Below are 21,091 nucleotides of genomic sequence, written 5' to 3'. Positions count from 1 at the left end.
CTGGGAGAAGATATGGTCGGTTGCAACAAAGCCAAAACTTCCAAAACATACAAGCTCCAACTTTGTTTCAATCGATGCTTTGAGGAGGGAGTCAGACCCAAACTTTCTAGTGCCAAGACTCTGAGGAGCAAGGATACCTCTGACAACATCAGAGTAGATCCTGCCCCCCCCCCCCGATCAGCTGCTGATGCTTCAGCTCTGGGACTCAACCCGATCCAAGGGGATAGAAGCAGAACCAGTCAGGGAAACAGTCAGAATCAAAGACGTAACTCTCTTTGGCTCTGACACTGATTCTCTTTGATCTCTTGGATCTGAGGGCTCTGAAACTGTAGGTCAGATTGGAGAAGGAAATATAACAATATGGGAAGTGGAAAGGAGGCTCATGGATCCGATGGGAGATAGAGACAGAATAACCCCATCTGAATCTGGGCTCTGTGGAGCTTCCTCATCATCCTATCCACTTCAGCCTTGGAGAAACTTCTGGAGGATTTGACAGATGAGACAGTGGACTGTGGCCTAGAGTACTTCCTTTGGTGTGGTTTGTAGAAATGGGGAATGGAGCGGAGGAGACACTGGATCAATCATGAACTTGGGTGAGCGTGTTCTGGGAGTCTTTGAAACACTATAGGTCGAATCCGAGGTTTGTGGATCCAATGGGTGTACTGGAGATTTGCTTGATATAATTATCGTATCCAAAGGCTTAGGATCCAAAGATTTCCTTTCTGGATCCGAGGAAGTTGGACCCGAAGATCTTTGAATTTTCTTAGGAGGCTCTGAAATTGTAGAGGTAGAGGTAAAGAATCTTCAGAAATTTAGGAGGGAACCTCTTTCTAGGCTCAAAAGAAGCTTTAGAATATTTGCTGGGGGTCAGATCCCCAGAGGAGGAAGAGGAAGAAGAGGGTAGTAAACCCTTGAGGTCCAACTTGTTCCTGCTATCCACAATTCCCCTATAATTACAGAGTAACAGACAGCACATTTTCTATCAAGGTGTGCTGCTCCTAGACAGTAAACACTCTCCCTGTGGGCATCAGAATTTGGAATTTTGTGCTCACAGGAATTGCATTTTTTAAATCCTGCTGGCTTCTCGGCCATAGTTTTGGGGGAAAAAAAGGGAAGAAAGATTTTTTTATATAGCAAAACTACCAACAATGGTAAGAGTAATTACTCTAAAAAGGGTAGCAAAAGAAGTAGAAATAATAGAAAGAAGGTAAAAACAATTGTACGCAACAAAATATACCTAACAAAGTAGAAAAAGTAGACGTGAAAGAAAGGACTAATGAGTACAGGCTCCAGAAATCTAGACAGATAAGGAGGGAGGATGCAGAGAATATTAACTGGATAAGATTTCCTGATGAAAAAAACTACTCACAAATTTTCTAACTGAAAAAGGCTTCTGAGAGAGGATCCAAGTCCATGCGAGTTAGTGGCAAATGAGATCTGAGCTACTGTAGGCTGACTAGGGCATTATGGGTAGAGGGAGGAGCTCAAAAGTTGGATCAGCAAGTCTGCTGAATGCTGCAGAGTTGGATACAAGGTCAGAACTGAACGCATATGTTAGGAAAGAATGAAAAGGACATCACCATATCTTGTGACTCACTCACACTGTCATGAGGTCCCTAAATAACTGCAAACAATTTTGCTCACAAATAATACTCTTTTTAAAGATGGATCCAAATGTCACTGCCTTAATAAATCAGCAGCCGATGAACTCCTTCTCCCTCAGATAACCACATTCTGAACTCAAATATATACACAAGTTTTTCTTTTATTACATATAGGATGGGTGTGGGCGATTCTTAGCTATAGACATATTACTTAATCGAGTAAAATTTTTAATCTCGATCATTTTTCTACTCTACAAAAGCTTCATTCATAGCTACATTATACATTCTTATTGTGACTATTTTACATTCTGTAACACAAGCATGCATAATCATACATTTCTGTCTGTACAATAAACAAATTATAAATACAAATACATAATAATTTATTTTTAATTATTTTTAACTTTTACTTAAATAATTAGCTTGGCAAACACAGTAATATACAAAATACATAATGGAGTTAGATGGACATATTTACTGAGAAAGATGTGTCATACTTTTTCATAAAGTATCGGATACAAGTTACTGTAAATATTATGATAGCCGTACTACAGCCTACACAGAAGAGAGTTTACATGCACTTATGAATATTTTCTTCTATCTTTGAATCTCCACAGAAAAGGGGGCTAGCAGTTCAGTGTCATCTGATCAAGAAAATCAATATATAAAATATGACAAAGGTGGTCCAAGATTTGTAAAGAAAGCTATTGGCTGAAGGACAGAAACACCAACAAGTTGCCCGGCTCTGTAACATCATAATAGTAGTCATTTGATTACTGCACTGACTGAAGACCCACAACTGGTGGAACATGAAGGCCAACACACACACACCTATATGTATGCCTATTTATTTTAGCAGAAGGGGCTTTCTTGGAGTGCTCCACCGCTTCACATCTTTCTAAACTTTGCAATCCATGTTTGATCTTTCACTTAACCAGCATGACAAGAAATGAAGTATTCAGAGCAAAGTATTCAAGGCAACAGCTCTAATATTCAAGGATGGCCATTCCTCTACATTTCTGTTACCATTTTAACAAACCATAAAAAAATGTGTTCCATTCAGACCTATACCTCTACAAATAATAATAATTTGTTAAGCAGGTAGGCCCACTGGACACAAAGTGCCTTTCACTGGCAACTTTGCAGCAATGTCTGGTTAAGTGACTTGCTCAGGGTCACCCAGCAGACAAATAAAAGCTGAGGGAATCAAACCCTGAGGAATCACGGCAGCACAGCCTCAATCCCCTGCATCAACTAGTCTCCATGGCCACTAGGTTCATAGGTTGGTACTAGGCTATCAGCCCTAGGGTCTATACAAGCCTAGCCATAACAATTCCCTGGCTATTTCTTTCCACACTATTTACTTCCCTGGACCCCTGTCTAGCAGGGCGACTGACGTGATCCCTGGGGTGAAATTTCCTTTCTCCCATCCAATCGTCAAGGTTCCTTTTGAAGAGGGCCAAAGAGACACTCTGCTTGACATGTATGGGCAATCTATTCCAGAGTCTGGGGAGTCCCTGGATCAGGAACCTATCCCTCCAGCATGTTTTGTTTATTGTGATGACAAGGTTTAGATCCCTGGAGCATGTGGCTGTGAGGGATTGGGATTTCTTTAAATGTAGCATGTCCAACAGCTCTGGGTACGACATGGCCTTGTATGTTAAGCAGAGATCGCCTCAGAGTAGATATGCGACAGAGTATAGCTGGAGTTTTTTAAGGTGGTCAGCATAGGGCATCTGCTTTAGGCCTGTGATTCTTTTAGTGAGGTATTCCTGCGGCCTTTCCAGTTGTTGCAGATGTCTTGAGAGGTACATACCAAACAGGGCGTTGTATTCTACAATGGGTCTAATGAGGGATGAGTACAGTGGGACAATGACCTCCTTTTTTCTGGATGAAAAGCCCTTAGTGATGAGGTGTGCCACATAGAAGGATTTCCTGACTGTTGTGGCGATGTGTTTATCGAAGGTGAGACCACTGTCCACCTGTGTCCCCAAGTCTCTTATCACACTTTCGGTGTTTAGTGTACTGCCACCTATATGGTAATTCACAGGTACATGTTTTTTCCCAAAGGGGATAATTATACATTTCTTGGCATTGAGCTTGAGCCCATGGCTCTGGCACCACGCATTTGTTTCTGTAAGGCCCTTTTGCAGAGTATCCACATCATTTGGGGATTCAATAATGGCTCCCAGTTTGCAGTCATCTGCGAACTTTGTTAGCCAAAGTCCCTTAGTGTTGGCCTGTACTTCAGAGAAGTAGATGCCAAACAAGAGCGGTCCCAGGACTGAACCCCGAGGTACTCCACTTGTCACTTGTCTGGAGCTGGATTTGGAGTCGGTTACTTTTACAGTGTGGGTTCTATCAGTAAGCCAGTTAGCAACCCATTGGGTGACATAGGGATTAATGCCTAGCTTAGTAAGTTTATCTATGATTCCAGAGTGGGGAATGGTGTCAAAGGCCTTGGCAAGGTCTAGATAGGCTGTGTGGACCACCTTACCCTTGTCCATGGCTCTGAAGACTGATTCGAAGAAGTCAATCAGGTTCAGGAGACAAGATCAGCCCTTCATGAACCCAAACTGGGTGGGGTCCAGTGTTTGAAGGTTGCCAATGTCTTTGTTTATAAGTTCCATGATAATACGCTCCATGGCCTTGCAGATAAGGCTTGTCAGACTGATGGGACGGTAGTTTCCAGGATCAAAGTTGGATCCCCCCTTGTGGAGTGGGTAACTGTAGCTCTGCACCACTCAGTGGGCACGAAACCTGAGGTGAGGCTATGATTAAACATGACACTTAGGTGAGGTGCCAGTTCATGTAGTACACAGCCCAGGATGTCATCTGGTCCCATGGATGCTGTATTCTTAGCTTTGGAGAGTGCGTTTTTTTTACCTGTGTGGCCGTTATTACCGGAATTTGGCAATCTTCCGGTATTGAGATGGGCCATTGAGGAGGTGAAGTTGGCACTGAATCGATCTGCCAGGATATTGGCAATATCCTTGGGATCAGTATATTTAATGCCATTCTCTTTTATCTTAGAGCAGATCTGAGCATTGCCATTTAGATTCTTGACATAGTTGTAGAATGCCTTGTGGTTGTCTTTAGAATCTTTGGCAATTTTATTTTTATAACTAGCTTTGGAGGATTTTATGAGGGATTTCAGTTTCTTACTGAGGCTGGTAAGGGAGTTTTTTGCATCCTGGAATTTTCCTCTTTTCTGCAACAGTTTTCTTCCTTTTGTTGTAAAGTTTGTTTATGGCAGGGGACCACCAGATTGGCTTCCTTTTTTTGGATGAGAGCATCTTGGTTCTATTTGGGATGGCACGATTTATGCATGAGTGGATGTGCTCGTACAGTGCCTAAGTGTAGGCTTCATCAGTTGAACTTTCAGTTCCCGTCTGCATGGGTGTCATGACGTTTGTCACGTCTGACTTGAGTAGCATGAAGTTGGCTTTGGAGCACTACATTTTGCCTCTCTTGTTACTCAGCCTATGAAATTATGGCTTACTAGTTTCAATGTGCTAAGCACTGCAATTGTGTGCATTGTGCCATAGAGATATATACACATTTTTGTCAATCCCCCGTCTTTTATTTTCTCTGCTGTAAACCTTTCCCAGGCATCCAGAAATGGCTAAGGTTACATCATTCCAGGATAACAGAACTGCAAAACTATTTCAGAAGAGCAAAACAGACATAGCTGGTTTTGGTTTTTAAAGGTAAAACAATAATCCTACCTTCATGAGTTCCTGTCCTGTTCCATCAGGAGTAATGCTGTACCGAGACAGTTGCATGTTCTCAGTGACAACAAGAAGAACCTCCTTTTTCTCCAAGTACATGAGCTGCCACACAGGACCATCAGCACATGTAACTTGAGAACGCTTTCCTTTCTCATCTACACAGTAAACATATCCTGAAACAGAAAACAGAAACCTGGTTAACATTTTAAAAAGGTTACAGTATTTCAGTGTTAAAACATCTGTACCTTCAAATAATAATAATGGGTCTGTATTATATCTGTACTGTCTGCCACATATAGCATCTTTCCATGTGCTAAGATTTCAAAAAAAGCAACCAGCTGTACTAGTATTAATTAATTCAATACTGGCATGATAAACAACAGTGATGAACTATTTACATTAGACACTCAGTCGTTAAATAAGCTGAAATACAAGTCATGCTACATTGTATAATTAACATTCTACAGAATGATGCATCTTAATTTTGTACTTGTAGTTTTCTGCAGGACTTCTTAAATTGGTTAACCCATTTGCTTTTCATAATGTACACTTGCCATGGCATTATTTATCCATTTTTCTAACGTGCACTTATAGTAGAGGGATGGAGTTTGTGTGCTCAGACAGCCCAAATCTATGCAAGGATGTACAGTGATGAGCACTCCTCCTTCTGTCCATCACATTCAGATCTTCTTACTACCCTAACCTTATTAATGTTATCTGACACAACGTGACAATGCATATTCCTTTTTACCATTAGTTTCATGAAAGGGTACCAGGACTCAGTAGACCTCTCGACATTTAGCTGCAGATTACTCTATTTCTATGCATCTTAAACAGAATTTTAATCCATTCATTTCATTTACCACTAAGTTGTCTTGACTGAGATGTTGCATACTTTACTGGATACCTTACTGGCTGTATCAATAAGCAAGCCTCAAACAAACTAAGCAGAATTTCAATCGGTCATCTGTGATAAAGGGAATGCTTATCAATATCAACCTGAAAATCAACCGTAATGACAATTTCATACTTAAAAATGAAACGGAATTGGCCTCTCAGATGGTACAGTATTGTTAGTATGTTTGTCACTTATAGTGACAGTTCATATTCTTCCAGTCCTGTTACTGGGCACAGCCAGCCAATATACAAACAACAAAATGGACTGGTGAAAGGAAGCAGCTTGCTCTTAATCATCTGAAAACCAAAAAAGCTAGAATGTGCAAACATCTCTTTTCATGGGTAAGCAGAGTAGCTTGCTTGGAGTCACAAAGTATGCTACTGTAGAAGGAAGGGATCTAATCTATACCACAGGATGAAGCTCATTAGCAAATACTAACTTCAATGTTTTCTGTTACACTGCCAAAATGTAAGCACCAGGCAGCAGTATGCTTCACACAAGTTAGTCTGTAACGTATCCAATAAGGAGTCATTTAGTCTCTCACATCAGCTAACAGTCAGCAGACTGTTTTTTTTACTCGTGTTCCTGCTCCTTCCAGCAGTTAGCCATCAGCTGTTCCTACTGTTCCTCAATCTCCAGGTACCAAAAATCAATGAAACACAGTGACAACAATACAATCCCCTTACAAAACTTAGAAAAAGCATCTATCTGTAAGTGGGGCAGACTCTCCTGCACCAGCACACCTAAAAAAATCTGAATTCTCCTTTCATTGCTGCAACACACCATTCATGACAATTTCTCTAATTGACAGTCCTACACAAGAAACAAACCTGGTCTACACCACATGACTAGGATGCATAACTTCACATCACTAGAGGACGGCCATAAAAAGTCAACTGCATAAATAATAGAGTACTTCATTAGCTGTAACACACCTCAAGCAGTGTAATATCTCAGATTTCCTAAACGAGAGAGATCTACAGTTTCTAAACACCAGTTATTTTTGTGTAATAAAAAATTAAGAAAACATTTTAATTTAATTTTTGCAGGTGGTCAAAACCCCCCACTTCAATATCCTCTGATATTTAATTATTCTACTTTCAAAACTGCAGTATATTGCAGAAAAGGTGAAGAGTTGATTTCCATTAAATCATAACATAGATGAATTGTATTCTTTTAGTGTAAATTTAATACAATAAAAACTGTGTTATATAGGTTGATGGCAGAACTCTTACGTACAGTTACTTAGTACATCTTCACGTCTGTCTAAACCTTTTTACACTGCATGAATTCCTGCAGTCAACATCCTATGCTCATCCTTTAGGGATTCATGTTTGAATATCTTGACCTCGTGTAGAGGATCACACAGTCCAGATATCCCACAGACACTTTCTTCTATATAAATAAGCAGGTAATTGACACAATCCTTCAAACACCACTACCATCAGCCACCTAAGGATTAAAGCGGAAATGAACACATGGACACCTGCACATATACCCATTCACAGAGACAGAAAATACCTTTTAGCTGAAAGAAGGAGTCTTTCATCAACTGATCAACAAACCGACAAACACTATACATTTCTGCAAAAGCAGCATTATTCGGTTTGAAATTGGCAGCCTCAAAAAAGGATTTTAGGTCTTGGTGTTTTGTATGAGTTTTGAAGTGAAGATACTAGTACTCTCCAAATGCACATTTTTCTTATGCAATCCAAAGTAATTTTCAGGTAATGCAGATAAATGATTTTTCTGCATAACCACAACTGCTGTATATGTTTCTAGAATCCCTTTACTAAACTGTACAATAATCAATAATCTTCAAATATTGTTTTTGTTATTTGGATTTAGTCTAATATCCAAGGTGACAAAAAACATTTAAAAATCTATATTTATGATGACAATGACCTTTAAAGAGGGTATGTCATCTGCAAGGTACCATTCTACCTTGTATCTAAGACTAGGAATTCTTCCCAAATGTGAAAAAAGTACAGCTGTATCGGGTATTCATCATAACAGCAGATACATGAAACCATTCATGTGTTATTGTGATCCATAGCTTGCAGACTCTTACTCCAAAATCAGAGATAATCAAGGGCAAAATCAGGGACACATTTTAAATATTGCTGCTCTTGATTTAAAAACCGACAGAGTAACAAAAATGACCAAGTTGCTCTTGCTGTTCTGTCAACCAGATTGTGTATTAGTTTAATGGACAGAATGGAAGCACTGGCCAATATTACCACCTGTGACTCCAACTTCCTTTGGCAATCACTGTGCATCAAATTTATTCAATATACATTCTGCAAAATCAAACTGAAAATGCATTATGTGAGCCAGGAAATTGAGCCCCCTGGAAGAGAAATACCTGAGGCATAAATGTGTCTCCCAAGTCAATCCATCACCTATGAATCACTACAAAGTAGATGGATTTTGGACGGTCTACTTCTCAATGGCAGCTGAAGTCTGCCAAGGGAGCATTGCTCTAAGTTTAACTGTCCTTGGGGCCCAGTGAACCTTTTCAAGTTTCTACAAGATGGGCTCCACCATGCTTCCTCTCTATGACATAAAGAGATAAAGCCCTGACTATGTCACAGGTAATCAGAGTTCAAAAAGTGGTTCTGGAGCCAGTAGGAGCTAGCAGGGGAGGATGGGAGTGAGCATTTGCTACAGGCTCGCCTATCCTGGGAAGAGGGAGGGAGGTGGCTCTGGCTTGCCATATAGGTAACACCTAGTGGGAGGACTAGGTGTCTAGTCCAAGGATCTAGAGCGTTGCAAGCTAGATCTATCTTGAGCACTTTGAGCTGAGGGGAATTTAGAGTATAAAGATACACATCCCCTCACACAGCAGTACAGCTGAGCTCAGTAGAGCTGCACAGTGGAAAGTGTGCTCCACTAAGGAAGAGGGTAGACTGCCCCACAGAATCAGCAAACCAGGCCTGCTCCCTACCATCTGACTCTCATGACGGGTAGAGAAACTCACTGAGGAGGTCCTAGATAGGTTCCAGGAATTACCGTGGCTAACGCAAACCTACTTTCATTCATTGATCAAGAAAATTATTCACAGATTTCTTAAAGAAACATTCTGATCAAATGATATCTAGAACTGCAGTGGCTATGGACTATGACAGTCATGAAGAAATAAATTCATAGAAGAGATGATGGGAATGTGACCATCTTGATATGCCAGAAGAGAAGTATGAGTCACTTCTAGTCCTTACTTGTTTCACTCCTATGTATGAGAGAGTGTTGTGCAAACTAGTGAGACTGATGTGCTAATAATTCAAGACCTAGTACTAATATTAAGAAAAATCAGAGAGGGCAAAAAAAAAAAACAAAAAAAAAAACACTTTGGCGTCTTACTTATTAATTACTTAGTTAATGGCAGTAGTTCTAAATGTATGCAAGGATGTGACTGGCTGTGTACTAGTACTGAATAACCTACTTCAACAATGGACATCAGAGCATGGACATTGAAATACCATTTTACCCCATTGTGTTATTAAATGGATCTACTTTAAAATAGGGGAAATGTGGTACACAAAGATGTGCATTTAAGTATCACAAAAGCAAGCTCATACATAACATATAAATTTACTGGGCATGTATGCAGTGCTCAGTCTGTCTTTTTAACAAATGCTAAAAGCAGACAGTACCCTATCTCTGTACAAGTTTCTTCAAATAATATAACAGATCCCCAGCTCGTGGGTCTATCAAACTGCAGCATGCTTATCAAATGTAATTTTCCAATACCCAAACCATCTCAGGTGGTATAACGGGAAACTGCTCCATGCAAACAATGTTTGCAGTGTAAAAATGGTGACTATACCAAACTATAGGAGTGTGACCCTCTTCAAACACAACCTAGATCAATGGATGAGTGACTGCAAATTCTTGGAAAGAGGACATCAGTATTAACTACCATAGACCCTGCGAACTTCACTCACCTAACCACCAACAACTGGGGCAATTTGGGCTAAATACGGCTAGGCCTGTAAGGGCTGTAATTCCATTAGCCTAGCAACCTTCTATGAACCTATATTACTGCAATTACTATATACACTTGCAGAAACAAGAAAACTTTAAAGCAACTCAATACTAGTATTGCAAACAAAGCCTACAACTGTATAACACATATTTAAAATGGCCACAAAGTCACCTTGACAAGCACCCCATTTATTTATTTATTTTACTTTCTTTATTTTATTTTACATTTGTTGACCGGGCTAGTCCAACTGGATACATGTCCATTTTCAGTAGAAGCGCGGGGAGATAAGTTCCATTAAGCTAAGTAGATTATGAAATAATAATAATGAATTACAAGAAGGTACACTATAACAATATACTAAAAAACATTTTACGTAAGTATCTGAAAACAAGATGTGTTTGCATTATTAAAAGTGAATAAAAGTAATTACAGAGGTTAAAAAAGAGCATTTCACACAGTAGAAAGCTTAATACTAATCACAGAGAAAACTAGCAAGTAATATCATGTTGTGTGAGTTAACTAAGAACACATGATTTTAAGTAGCTTTCACATTCTACAGTCCAAGTGAAAAAGTAGCAAATATCTACATTGTAGGTAGCTTTCAAATTCTACAATCCAAGACAGACAGTACCTTATATACATACATGGTAGTGGAGTTACTTAATGGGTTTGTACTCAGGGATAGTTTCCCAGGATGACTAGGCTAGAAATAGCATTCAGTAAGCTAGTGGCCCAACTAACTGAGGTCAGGAGAGTGGTATGCCCAGAGGCCTGAAAAGGATAGTGATAAGAACATGGAAAGAAGGAGGTTATTAGTCAGGGTTACAGCATGGACATAGCCATTAAGTTCTAAGGAATGTTTTTAGTTGCTTCTTGAAAAGTGCTAAACTGTTGTTGAAGAAAGAGGTGTTAGTTCACTGGGAAGGCTGTTCCAAATTTTTCCCACATAGTTAGAGAAAAGACAGTTACCTGATTTATTACTGGCTTTATGGGTGGCTACTAGTAATTTTTTAGCTGAGCGTAAGGTTGTGATGTTTTTGTACGGGGTGATAAGGCTGCTGAGTATTGGGGTATTGCTGGGATGGTACAAAATCTTTTGGGTGATAGTAAGTTACTGAAGTAGAAGCTGATTTTGCAGTTCCAGCCATCGTAGCAGTTTCAGATTTCGACAATGGTGGGTTCTAAATGGGGAGCCAGTGGCAAATCTGGCAATGTTACAATAGGAGGTTGTCAGTTTATTCAGGTTACTTTTGGATAGATTGGTATAAATGGGGGAGGCATATAGGAGGGTAGAGATAAGATGAGTGTGGGCGATGGTAGTTCTAGCTAAAGGAGTAAGGAAAGGTTTAATCCTGTACAGGGAACCTAATTTTCTACTAACTCGTTTAATGGTTACGTTAATATGTGAATCGAAGCTCAGGTTGTGGTCAATTGTTACACCTAAAGGTTTAGTGGTCAGATCAGGTGCTATGAGAGTGCCATTATTGGATGTAACTATGAAATTTATAGGGGAGAACTTCTGTGTTGGTGTGAACAGTAGTAATTTATTTCTTTTAGTGTTTAGGAGGAGACAACGTTGAAGGAACCAGTTTTCTACAAAGTTAAATACTTTTTGGTGACGGACTGGAATTCAGCAGAAGAGGCAGCGCTACAGATTAATGTGGAATCATCTGCATATTGTATGCAGGTGGCTTGAGGAAGGTTAGCATTCAGATCATTAATGAAGATAGAGAAAAGGAGAGGTCCCAAAATGGTGCCTTGTGGGACACCAAAGGTAATAGGGAGGTAAGTGGATAAGTTATTGTCCCAGAGGACTGCTTGCTGTCTATTTTCTAGATAGGACTTGAACCATTTCACTGCCTGTGGGCCCAATGAAAGGGATTTAAGTATATTTATAAGTAGCTGATGGTTAACCGTATTGAAGGCTTTAGAGAGGTCATTAAAGAGTGCAGAGGAAAGCAGGTTGTTATTCCGATTTTTATTAATGCAGTCAGAAAAGGATAAGAGTGCAGTGGTAGTACTACGGAATGGTCTAAAGCCATGCTGACAGTCGGCTAATAGGTTATTTTCGAGATGATGATCAAGTAGGTGCCAGTGGATACATTTTTCCATAACTTTAGCTAATGGAGAGAGTAGGGCCATGGGACAAAAGTTTGAGAGTTCGGTTGAGTTACCGCCCTTATATAGTGGGATAACACGTGAGATTTTCCAGAGAGATGGAATGGTGCCTTCACTAATGGTTCTATTGATTAGGATGAAAATGGGCTAGGCAAGCACTTTAGCTGCAATTTGCAGGTATTGAGATGGCAGCAGGTTAGCTGAGGATGTACAAGGTTTAAGTTTTTGAAGTAGTGTACAGATAAGGGATGTTGGAACTGGTTGTAACTGAAATGGAGGAAGTAGTCTAGTTGAGGAGGGAGGCAAAAGTAAGCTAACAGGTGGTAGGGTATTAGCTAGAGTTTGGACGGTTTCAGTAAAAAAGTTGTTGAAAGCATCAGCAATCTGGTTGGGGGAGTTATGAGAGGAACCAAAAGGGGTAGGTGTTTTGGTCTGCCCTGGGTATAGGAGTCTATTAATACTGGACCAGAAACTTTGTGGTTTCTGTTGAAGGGTTTGCTGGAGTTTAAAGTAAAAGTTTTTTTTATCAAGCAATATTGATTTTAGTGGTATTTCTCAGCTGTTTGAAGTTTTGATGATCGGTTGGGTTTTTAGTAGTTCTCCATTTGGCTCAGATTTTGTTTCTCAGTAACATTTCAAGTCTAGTCGCTTTTGTGAGCCAAGGAGCAATTTTACTCCTGGTTCTGACAGTGCGAGTGGGGGCATGGTATTCTAGGATTTGCAAGAATTTAGAGTTAAAGTATGACACTGCTTTGTCGAGAGGGAGGTGTTTTAGGGGTGACCAATCACAAGCTTTAAGCTCTGCTTGGAAGCTTTCTGGGTTAAAAGTTTTGTTGTTCTGGGTAGTTCTAAAGAAGGTTTGGTTGGGAATAAAGGTCTTTCGTCTAATTATAAAATTAAGTGAGTGGTCACTAATGTCATCAGGAAGGATACCTGCTTTATATGAGTGGGGATAATTATTTAGTAATATCCAGTCTAAGGTGCTTTGTTTGTTACTAGGTTTATGGATTTTGGTGTGGATAGTAATTGTTTAAGAAAAGCCATACAGGTTTATATGGGAAGATGGGTTGTCAGAAATACAGCTATTCCAGTCAATATTAAAATCACCGAGCACTATAGTTTCTTGTGGGAAGGACAGAGGGAGCCAGCAGAGGGTATTTTCAAGGACTATAATATTATTTCCTGGAGGACGGTAGGAACAAATTATGTACATGGATTTGCTGGCATTAATCTGAAGCTTAGAAATAAGGATTTTGACACTGCTAGGTGAGAGTAATTGAACATCTAGTGAAGAAACTTGTAACTCAGATTTATACAGTATTGCCTCACCTCCACCCTTTTTGGTTATAAGGTCTAATCTCAAAATATTATAACCAGGTGGGGTGATTTCATTGTCCTGGGTTACTGGTTTGAGCCATGTTGTTGTTAGACATAAAATGTCAAATGAATGTATGGCTAACAGTGCATTGAAGTTGGCTAATTTTGTTGTTTAGGCTACGTATATTGAGATGAACTATGAGGAGAGAATTGGGGGTGCTAGTGGGGGTGTGAGGGGTGGGAGGATGTAATAGTTGGGGGTCTGTGGTGATGCTGATGTTTGGGGCCTGGGTTTGGATGGATATCACCATGTATTATAAGGTGTTGCTGAGGAATGTGTGTAAGTTTTAGGAATTTACAGAAAATGCTATGGTGTTTACTGGCTTGGAAATAATTAATATGGGTTGTTCTATGATACTTTGGTAGAAGATAGGTAGATGAAGATGTTACGTTGATGTGGTTTTGTGAGGTTAGCGGAGTTAGAGGTGGTATTTGTTTTAAGGGATGTTGAAATTCCATATAATGTAGGTGTTCAGAGCAGGTGAGAATATAGGGTACAGAGAGAGTGGATAGGATTACAAGTAAGAGTAGCAGATGTATTTGTGTAGGCATGTATTTTATGGACATAGTAAGGGAAAAAGATAGTTAAAGAGTGGACATTGGGGTGAACAGAGAGGAAGGTGATAGAGAGGTACTATTTAAAGTAGTAGTACTAATGAGAAACAGTCAGTGATTAGGTATGAAATTGAGTGATATGTAATGAGAAGGAGTGGGCTATAGGATGGTACAGGAAGGGGTGTGGCTTTAGAAGTACAAGGGTAGGTGCACTGGGAGTGGGTGGAATGTGGGGGACAGGGGAGCAGAGTGAGCCCGCAGGGCGAACGGAGTGGGTAGGAGCAAGTAAAGGAAGAGCCAACAGAGAAAGTCAGTGAGCAGCTGATTACTGAGGTAACACAAAGAATGCTTACCACAGAGAAGAAATATGACTACAATAAACAACAAATGGGTAAAGGGTGGAAGCCAATGAACTGAAGACATTACTTGATTAAAATATTTATTTTTATGGTTAATAACCTCACACTGAATACCAAAATGGAAGTGGCAGCTGCTGTGCCTTAAAAGCATCTACAGCAAACTCACATTTAACTTTAGACACAATTATGCTCATAATGTACTGCAAATCTATGCAATGTAGACTAAGACACTACTCTACAGATATTTGAAGTAGACCTGACTCTAAAAAACACTGCAATAATAGAAATGGTTTTGGGTGCATAAGCTCTGATTTCTGAACAGGTCTGTCCATCTTATTACAAATAATCCAAGTAGTAAGAGTCTGCACAAACAAAACCAATAAACTTGACCAAAGTGCAAGAAAACGGAGCGTCGAGTAAACCACAAAAAAAACAGTTTTATTTCCGATCCAGGTGTTGACAAAAACGGACCAAATAACTCACAATACACGAAAAGAAACACACATGAACGCCTTCACATAAACATCATAGAACATAGACAGGGTCATCAGATGAAGTCTATGTTATGAGAGACAAAAACGCTTGGTTTATGTGAAGACGTTCATGTGTGTTTCTTTTTGTGTATTGCGAGTTATTCGGTCCATTTTTATGTACACCTGGATCGGAAATAAAACTGTTTTTTGTGGTTTACTCGACGCTCCGTTTTCTTGCACTTTGGTCATCTTATTACACAAATAACCAGTAGAAGCCATGGTCTAAAAATAGAGGGACTGTGTGCTCATTCACTTATTCATATTGTTCTCAACAAGTAATACAAACAATTAAATAGACTTCCTACAGTATTCAACACCAAAAGAAATGCGAGCAAAAAGCTGTATATGTGAATCCAACAGGATCAAGATGAAATCAGAATTGTGAGGGTGGGGATTACACCATATTTCATTTGCCTGATGGCATAAAGAGACAAAAGCTTATCTAGTTTGCCCTTTAAGTGCGTGCATTACCTCTCCTGTCTGTCTCCCCTTTAAGTCCACCTTTCCCTTCACCTTTTCTCCACCTATAACATAACCCTTTTAAAGTCTATGGGAATTCCCTCAACACCACAAATTCTGGTGGTCTAATTCATAGGTCTACAATCACCACTGTGAAGAAATGCTTTCAGGAAATCAGGAAGTTACCTCAATTTGTTGCCTATGCCCGCTGTTCACTCTTCTGTACTACCTGCTCAGAATGACCCATGTCATTATCCTATCTACCCACACTATGTCTCCACCCCTCTTCTCTTTCTCTCTCTCCCTCTTGGTCTTTTGCAAAGTGAGCTCCAACTCCTGTAGTCTAATGTCATATCCTTTCCCTCTCTTTATGCCATACAACTTCTAGGTGGTTTTATCTCCACTCCTTCCAAAAGGCTGATGTTCTTTTCCTTTTCTGGCCATCAGAAAGGACAGTTTTGTACCTACCATAAATGTAGATGTCCGATAGGAATGCATCTGCAGTCCTTACAAATGGGTTGTCCTGTTGTCAGGCAGCCCTTCGGTCGGCCGGATTCCAAAGTCTGGGTCTGGCTTCGGCTGGTGTTGCACTTCACCCGACGTCATTGCTGCAGTTACTCGGGTATAAAGGCATCAGCCGACGCCATTTTCCCCAGTGTTTCTTGCCCCAGATGCCAGGTGCCCTCTAGGAAGGCTAAATTTTGATAAATGCCAATGGTTCAAAATATTAGAGAGCAAACAAAAAATAAGCATGTATGTACATATATACAAACAAATACACCATAATAGATTCCCCCAGCTAGCTATAAGAGGGGCAAATACCCTAGGAGTACCACAGAGGGGAAGGAGAGTGGGTAATCCTGACTGCAGATGCATTCCTATCGGACATCTACATTTATGGTAGGTACAAAACTGTACTATGTCCTTCAAGGATGCATCTGCAGTCCTTACAAATGGGTAGAATACCATAGCCAAACTGGGTGAGGAGGAAAGATAGAATTATGGTGTAGTTAAGATCCCTTGCAAAACAGCAGTGGCAAAACCTGCTCGGGATCTAGAGTATAAAGGTAAATTATAATGCTTGGCAAATGTATGCACGGAGCTCCAAGTAGCAGCCTCTAAAATGTCTTTGGTAGCCACTCCTCGTAGAAAAGCTGTGGTAGTGGCTGTAGCTCTTTTAGAGTGAGGCCTGATGTTTTCTGGAGTTTTCTTTCCATGGTAGGAGTAACAAAATCTAATGCAATTTCCTATCCACTTAGATATTGTCTGTTTTGTAATTGCTTTCCCTTCCATTCCTGCTGCATATGCTACCAGTAGCTGGTCAGTTTTTCTATTGCTCTTGGTCCTGTCCAGGTAGTAGCGTAATTGTCTGTGTACATCCAAGGTATGCAACAGTCTTTCTCCCCTGTTCTGTGGATTGGAGAAGAATGTAGGTAGGTGGATAGCCTGATTTAAAGATACTCTGGAGACCACCTTAGGCATAAAAGTAGGATTTGTTCTCATGGACACTCTATCTTGATGGAAGATCAGAAAGGGTTGTACTGCCATTAATGCCTGTAGCTCAGAAACCCTTCTTGCTGAAGTGATTGCCAGCAGGAAAGCAGTTTTCCATGATAAGTATTGCAATTCTGCTGTTGCTGCTGGTTCGAAAGGAGGTAGTGTCAATTTTTCTAGCACAAAGTTCAAGTCCCATGCAGGTAATGGTGGCTTCCTAGGAGGTTTTACATTTTTAATTCCTCTCAGAAACTGCCTGAGCAGAGGATGTGAGAAAACTGGAGGATCCAAGTCTTATTCTGCTGAAATAGCTGAGGCATGAATCTTAATGGAAGAGTAGGACAGGCCTTTGTGGAATAGCTCTGCCAAGTATTCCAGGATGTTGGCTATGTTTACCAGTGACACATCTTCCCCTTTAGCAGTACTCCAAATGAGATATCTTTTCCATTTTGCTGAATAGGTTTTCCTTGTTGAAGGTCTGTGAGCTTCCAAGATAATGTCCTTAACCCTTTGGGATAAATTTGGGTTAATTTGTCTTATGCAATGTTCCAGGCAGTCAGCTGCAGAGTTTTCAGGTTTGGATGCAGGGTGTTGTAACTGTTCTGAGTTAACAGCAAGGGAACTAGGGGTAAGGGCCATATCTGTTCCCGAGACATGCTCCTCAGTAATGGGTACCAATGTTGCCTTGGCCAATCTGGAGCTATCAGAATGATTCTTGGACGGTCCTCTTTGATCTTCAATAGCACCTTGTGCATCAAAGGAAGTGGTGGGAATGCATATGCTGACAGATTTTTCCAACTGAAGGATAGGGAGTCCACCTTCCATGCCAGTGGGTGGTACGTCCTGGTGCAGAATTTCTTTAATTGGTGATTGAGTGGGGATGCAAATAAGTCTATTTCTGGGAGACCCCATTTTCTTGTAATGGTTTTGAAGATGTCCAGATGCAGCATCCATTCGTGGGCATCCGTGGTTGTCCTGCTTAATATGTCTGCTAGAGTGTTTTCTTTTCCTGGTACAAAGATTGCTTGTAACTGAATGTTGTAACTCAGGGCCACATTCCAGAGGTCCAGGGCCATCCGGCATAGAGGGTACGAATGTGTGCCTCCCTGCTTGTTGATGTACCACATAACTGTGGTGTTGTCTGTCCTTATCATCAATTGGCCTTGTCGAAGAAATGGTTTGAAAGTCTGAATTGCCAGTTTTACTGCCAGCATTTCCTTTAGGTTTATGTGTAGGTGCAGCTGCTCTTGAGTCCATAAACCCTGTATGCATTTGTTCATCATGTGGGCCCCCCAACCGAGGTCTGAGGCGTCCGTTGTGATGGTTTGGCTTGGTTGAGTGCTGTGGAAGGGCAATCCGTTTGATTGACAGGCCTGAGCCCACCATTGGAATTCTTGCTTCAGGCATGGAATTATTGGAATTTGAGTTTCTAGGCTGTGCTTGTGCTGAGACCATAAATTCCTTAGGTACCACTGTAGCTTTCTCATATGCAGTCTGGCATGTGGGACCAATATTATGCAGGATGCCATGAAGCCCAATGCTTGTAGGACTTTTCTTGCTGTTAGATGGTTTTGTTTTGTTAATGCCAAGAAGTTGAGAGGGAGTTGCTCCTGTTTTTCTACTGTTAGGAATGCCATTTGTTTGGATGTGTCCAGCTCCGCACCCAAAAAGGTTATCTTTTGGGATGGTATCAGCCTTGACTTTTTTATATTGACTGTATATCCCAGGGCTTGTAGAAGGTAGTCTTCTGCTAGCTTGTTTTTGTTGTCCGCTTGTATCAGGCAGTCGTCCAGGTAAGGGTAGATTTGGATCCCCTGAAGCCTGCAATGAGCGATTACTGATGCCAGGCATTTCGTGAACACTCTGGGCGCAGTAGATAAGCCAAAGGGCAATGCTGAGAATTGATAATGCTCTGATCCTGCAAGAAATCTGAGGTATCTTCTGCAATTTGGTCGTATGGGGACGTGCAGGTATGCCTCCTTGAGATCTAGAGTTACCAGCCAAGACTCCTTGCCCAGCATGGGAAGAAGCTGCTGTAGGGTCAGCATTTTGAATTTTGGAACAATGAGGAATGTGTTTTAAGCAGACAGATCGAGAATAGGTCTCCATTTGCCTTCCTTCCTTGGTACTAGGAAGAGTCTGGAGTAAAAGCCCTTTCCTTGCTCCATATGTGGTACCTTTTCCACAGCTTTCATCTTTAATAATTGATTTACTTGTTGTAGAGCTTCTGCCTTTTGATTTGGAGGTAGGTTTGGCATTCCTCTCTTTCCTGGTAGAGTATGGAAATGAAACCTGTAACCTTGGTCTATTGTCTGCAAAATCCACTTGTCTCTTGTGATGTAATGCCAGTTCTTTGAAAATAAAGCTAGCTTCCCGCCTAAGGGTGCTTCTAGTTGTTCCCTGGTAGGTGGTGCCAGAGCCAAGTCACTGTGATTGTCCTGTAGTAGTGGTGGTGGCTGTGTCTGTGCCTCGCTGGTTGTTACCCTGCCACTGGCGTCCCCTGTAGGCACCCCTGGATTGGCTTCTGCCTCTTGAACGCCTATTCCTGCCTCTCTGTGCTTTGGAGGAGTCTGGAAAGGACCAATTCCTGCTAAACCTTGGAGGTTGGACCTGTAAGAAATCTTTCACTGTTTGGACAGATTCTGCCTTCTCTTCCATCTTCTTCAGCACCTGTTGTGCAGGAGAGCCAAACAAATTGATCTTGTCCATGGGAGCATCTAATAGTTTTGATTTGACATGGTCCGGTAAGGCCTGTTCTTTTAACCATGCATGCCTTCTGATAACTGTGCCAGTCATGGCTGATCTAAAGGAAGCCTCCAGTGCATCATAGCCACATTTTAAAGAATGGTTACTAACTTGCTGAATGTTATGTACCATTTCCTGAACATATTTCTTGTCTAAAGGTTCATCAGAGGACAGTTTTTTGGTTAACTGGTCTAGCAGAAATTCTTGATACTGGATCATATGAAATTGACAGTTCAAGGCCCTAGCTGACAGAGTAGCAGAAGTGTAAACTTTTACCCCATCTCTAAGGACCTGGATTCCCTTTCAGAGGGAGGGATTTTGGCAGAGGTAGATGCTACAGCCTTAGGCCCCTGGGAGATAGTCTCGGGATCTGCAAAGGGAGCCTTGTATAAATGGTGATGTGTGTCCGGGACCCTGTAGAACCTATCGGGCTTAGCAGGGGCCGGAGGTAATGAATCAGGAGCAGTACAAGCATCATTAAATGCATCATCTACAACAGAAAGAACTGGAGGTATAGCTAAAGGCCTATGTTGTGGTAAATGCAAAAAGGTTCTAAGCCTTTTTCTGGAGTCTGAAAAATCTTGGCCCTGCCACTGAAATTGTTCCCTCATAGCATGCAAGGTTTCCCCAAAGGAAAATTCCTCAGGCGGAGAGGCAGAAGGGATGGACTCTTCAGCATCAGAGTCTTCATAAGGGGAAAAAGGAGCCTCTGGAGGGTCTGTATTATCTGAATCATCAGAAGAATCATCTGTGGAAACTGGCTCAGGGGGCTCTGCTCTAGGCCTCTTCTCTGGAGGTGGGTGAGAGGCCCTGTCTGGGTGAGGTTGGGATCCCCGGATTAGACACTCGCGGTTGTCTTAACCGCGGTTTCGGCCGAAACCGCGGACCGCGAGTGTCGGTCCTTTTCCTTGCGTTTTTTGGATATTTGTGAAGTCGGAGGATCCGACGGCATAATATAAGCAAAATCAGAGCCGAAAAACTGCTCAGCAAATTCCGACCGACGTCTAAGCATCCGTCGGTTAATAGAAGCACAGGCTAGACAAGCTGCTACGTCGTGGTCTGGGCCTAAACAAGGTAAGCAGTAAGAGTGGAAGTCTTTATGAGGTATTTGTTTCCCACAAGTTAAACAGTTATTCACTTTTTCTGACATCGGCTGAGGCAAGAAAGAGTCCCCAACGGGGTACTTAGCTTTTTAGAAGTCTTCGGTAGTAGTAGAAGTATTCGGTAGTAGTA

General features: G+C 41.1%; 1 protein-coding gene across 1 annotated transcript in view; it reads right to left on the bottom strand.

Moving 5' to 3' along the window:
* The window catches only part of IFT140 (intraflagellar transport 140), a 3,212,973-nt gene that overhangs the window by 2,749,848 nt on the left and 442,034 nt on the right, over window positions 1–21,091 (bottom strand). Inside the window, exon 6 of the mRNA XM_044089294.1 lies at window positions 5,333–5,508. Coding sequence (XP_043945229.1) covers window positions 5,333–5,508 — 176 coding nt within the window. The remainder of the gene's footprint in view (window positions 1–5,332; window positions 5,509–21,091) is intronic.

Source organism: Protopterus annectens, chromosome 12.part0 (assembly GCF_019279795.1).
Source record: "Protopterus annectens isolate FY-2018-M chromosome 12.part0, PAN1.0, whole genome shotgun sequence".
Taxonomy (NCBI): Eukaryota; Metazoa; Chordata; order Ceratodontiformes; family Protopteridae; genus Protopterus; species Protopterus annectens.
This window is presented reverse-complemented; position numbering and strand designations above follow the sequence as displayed.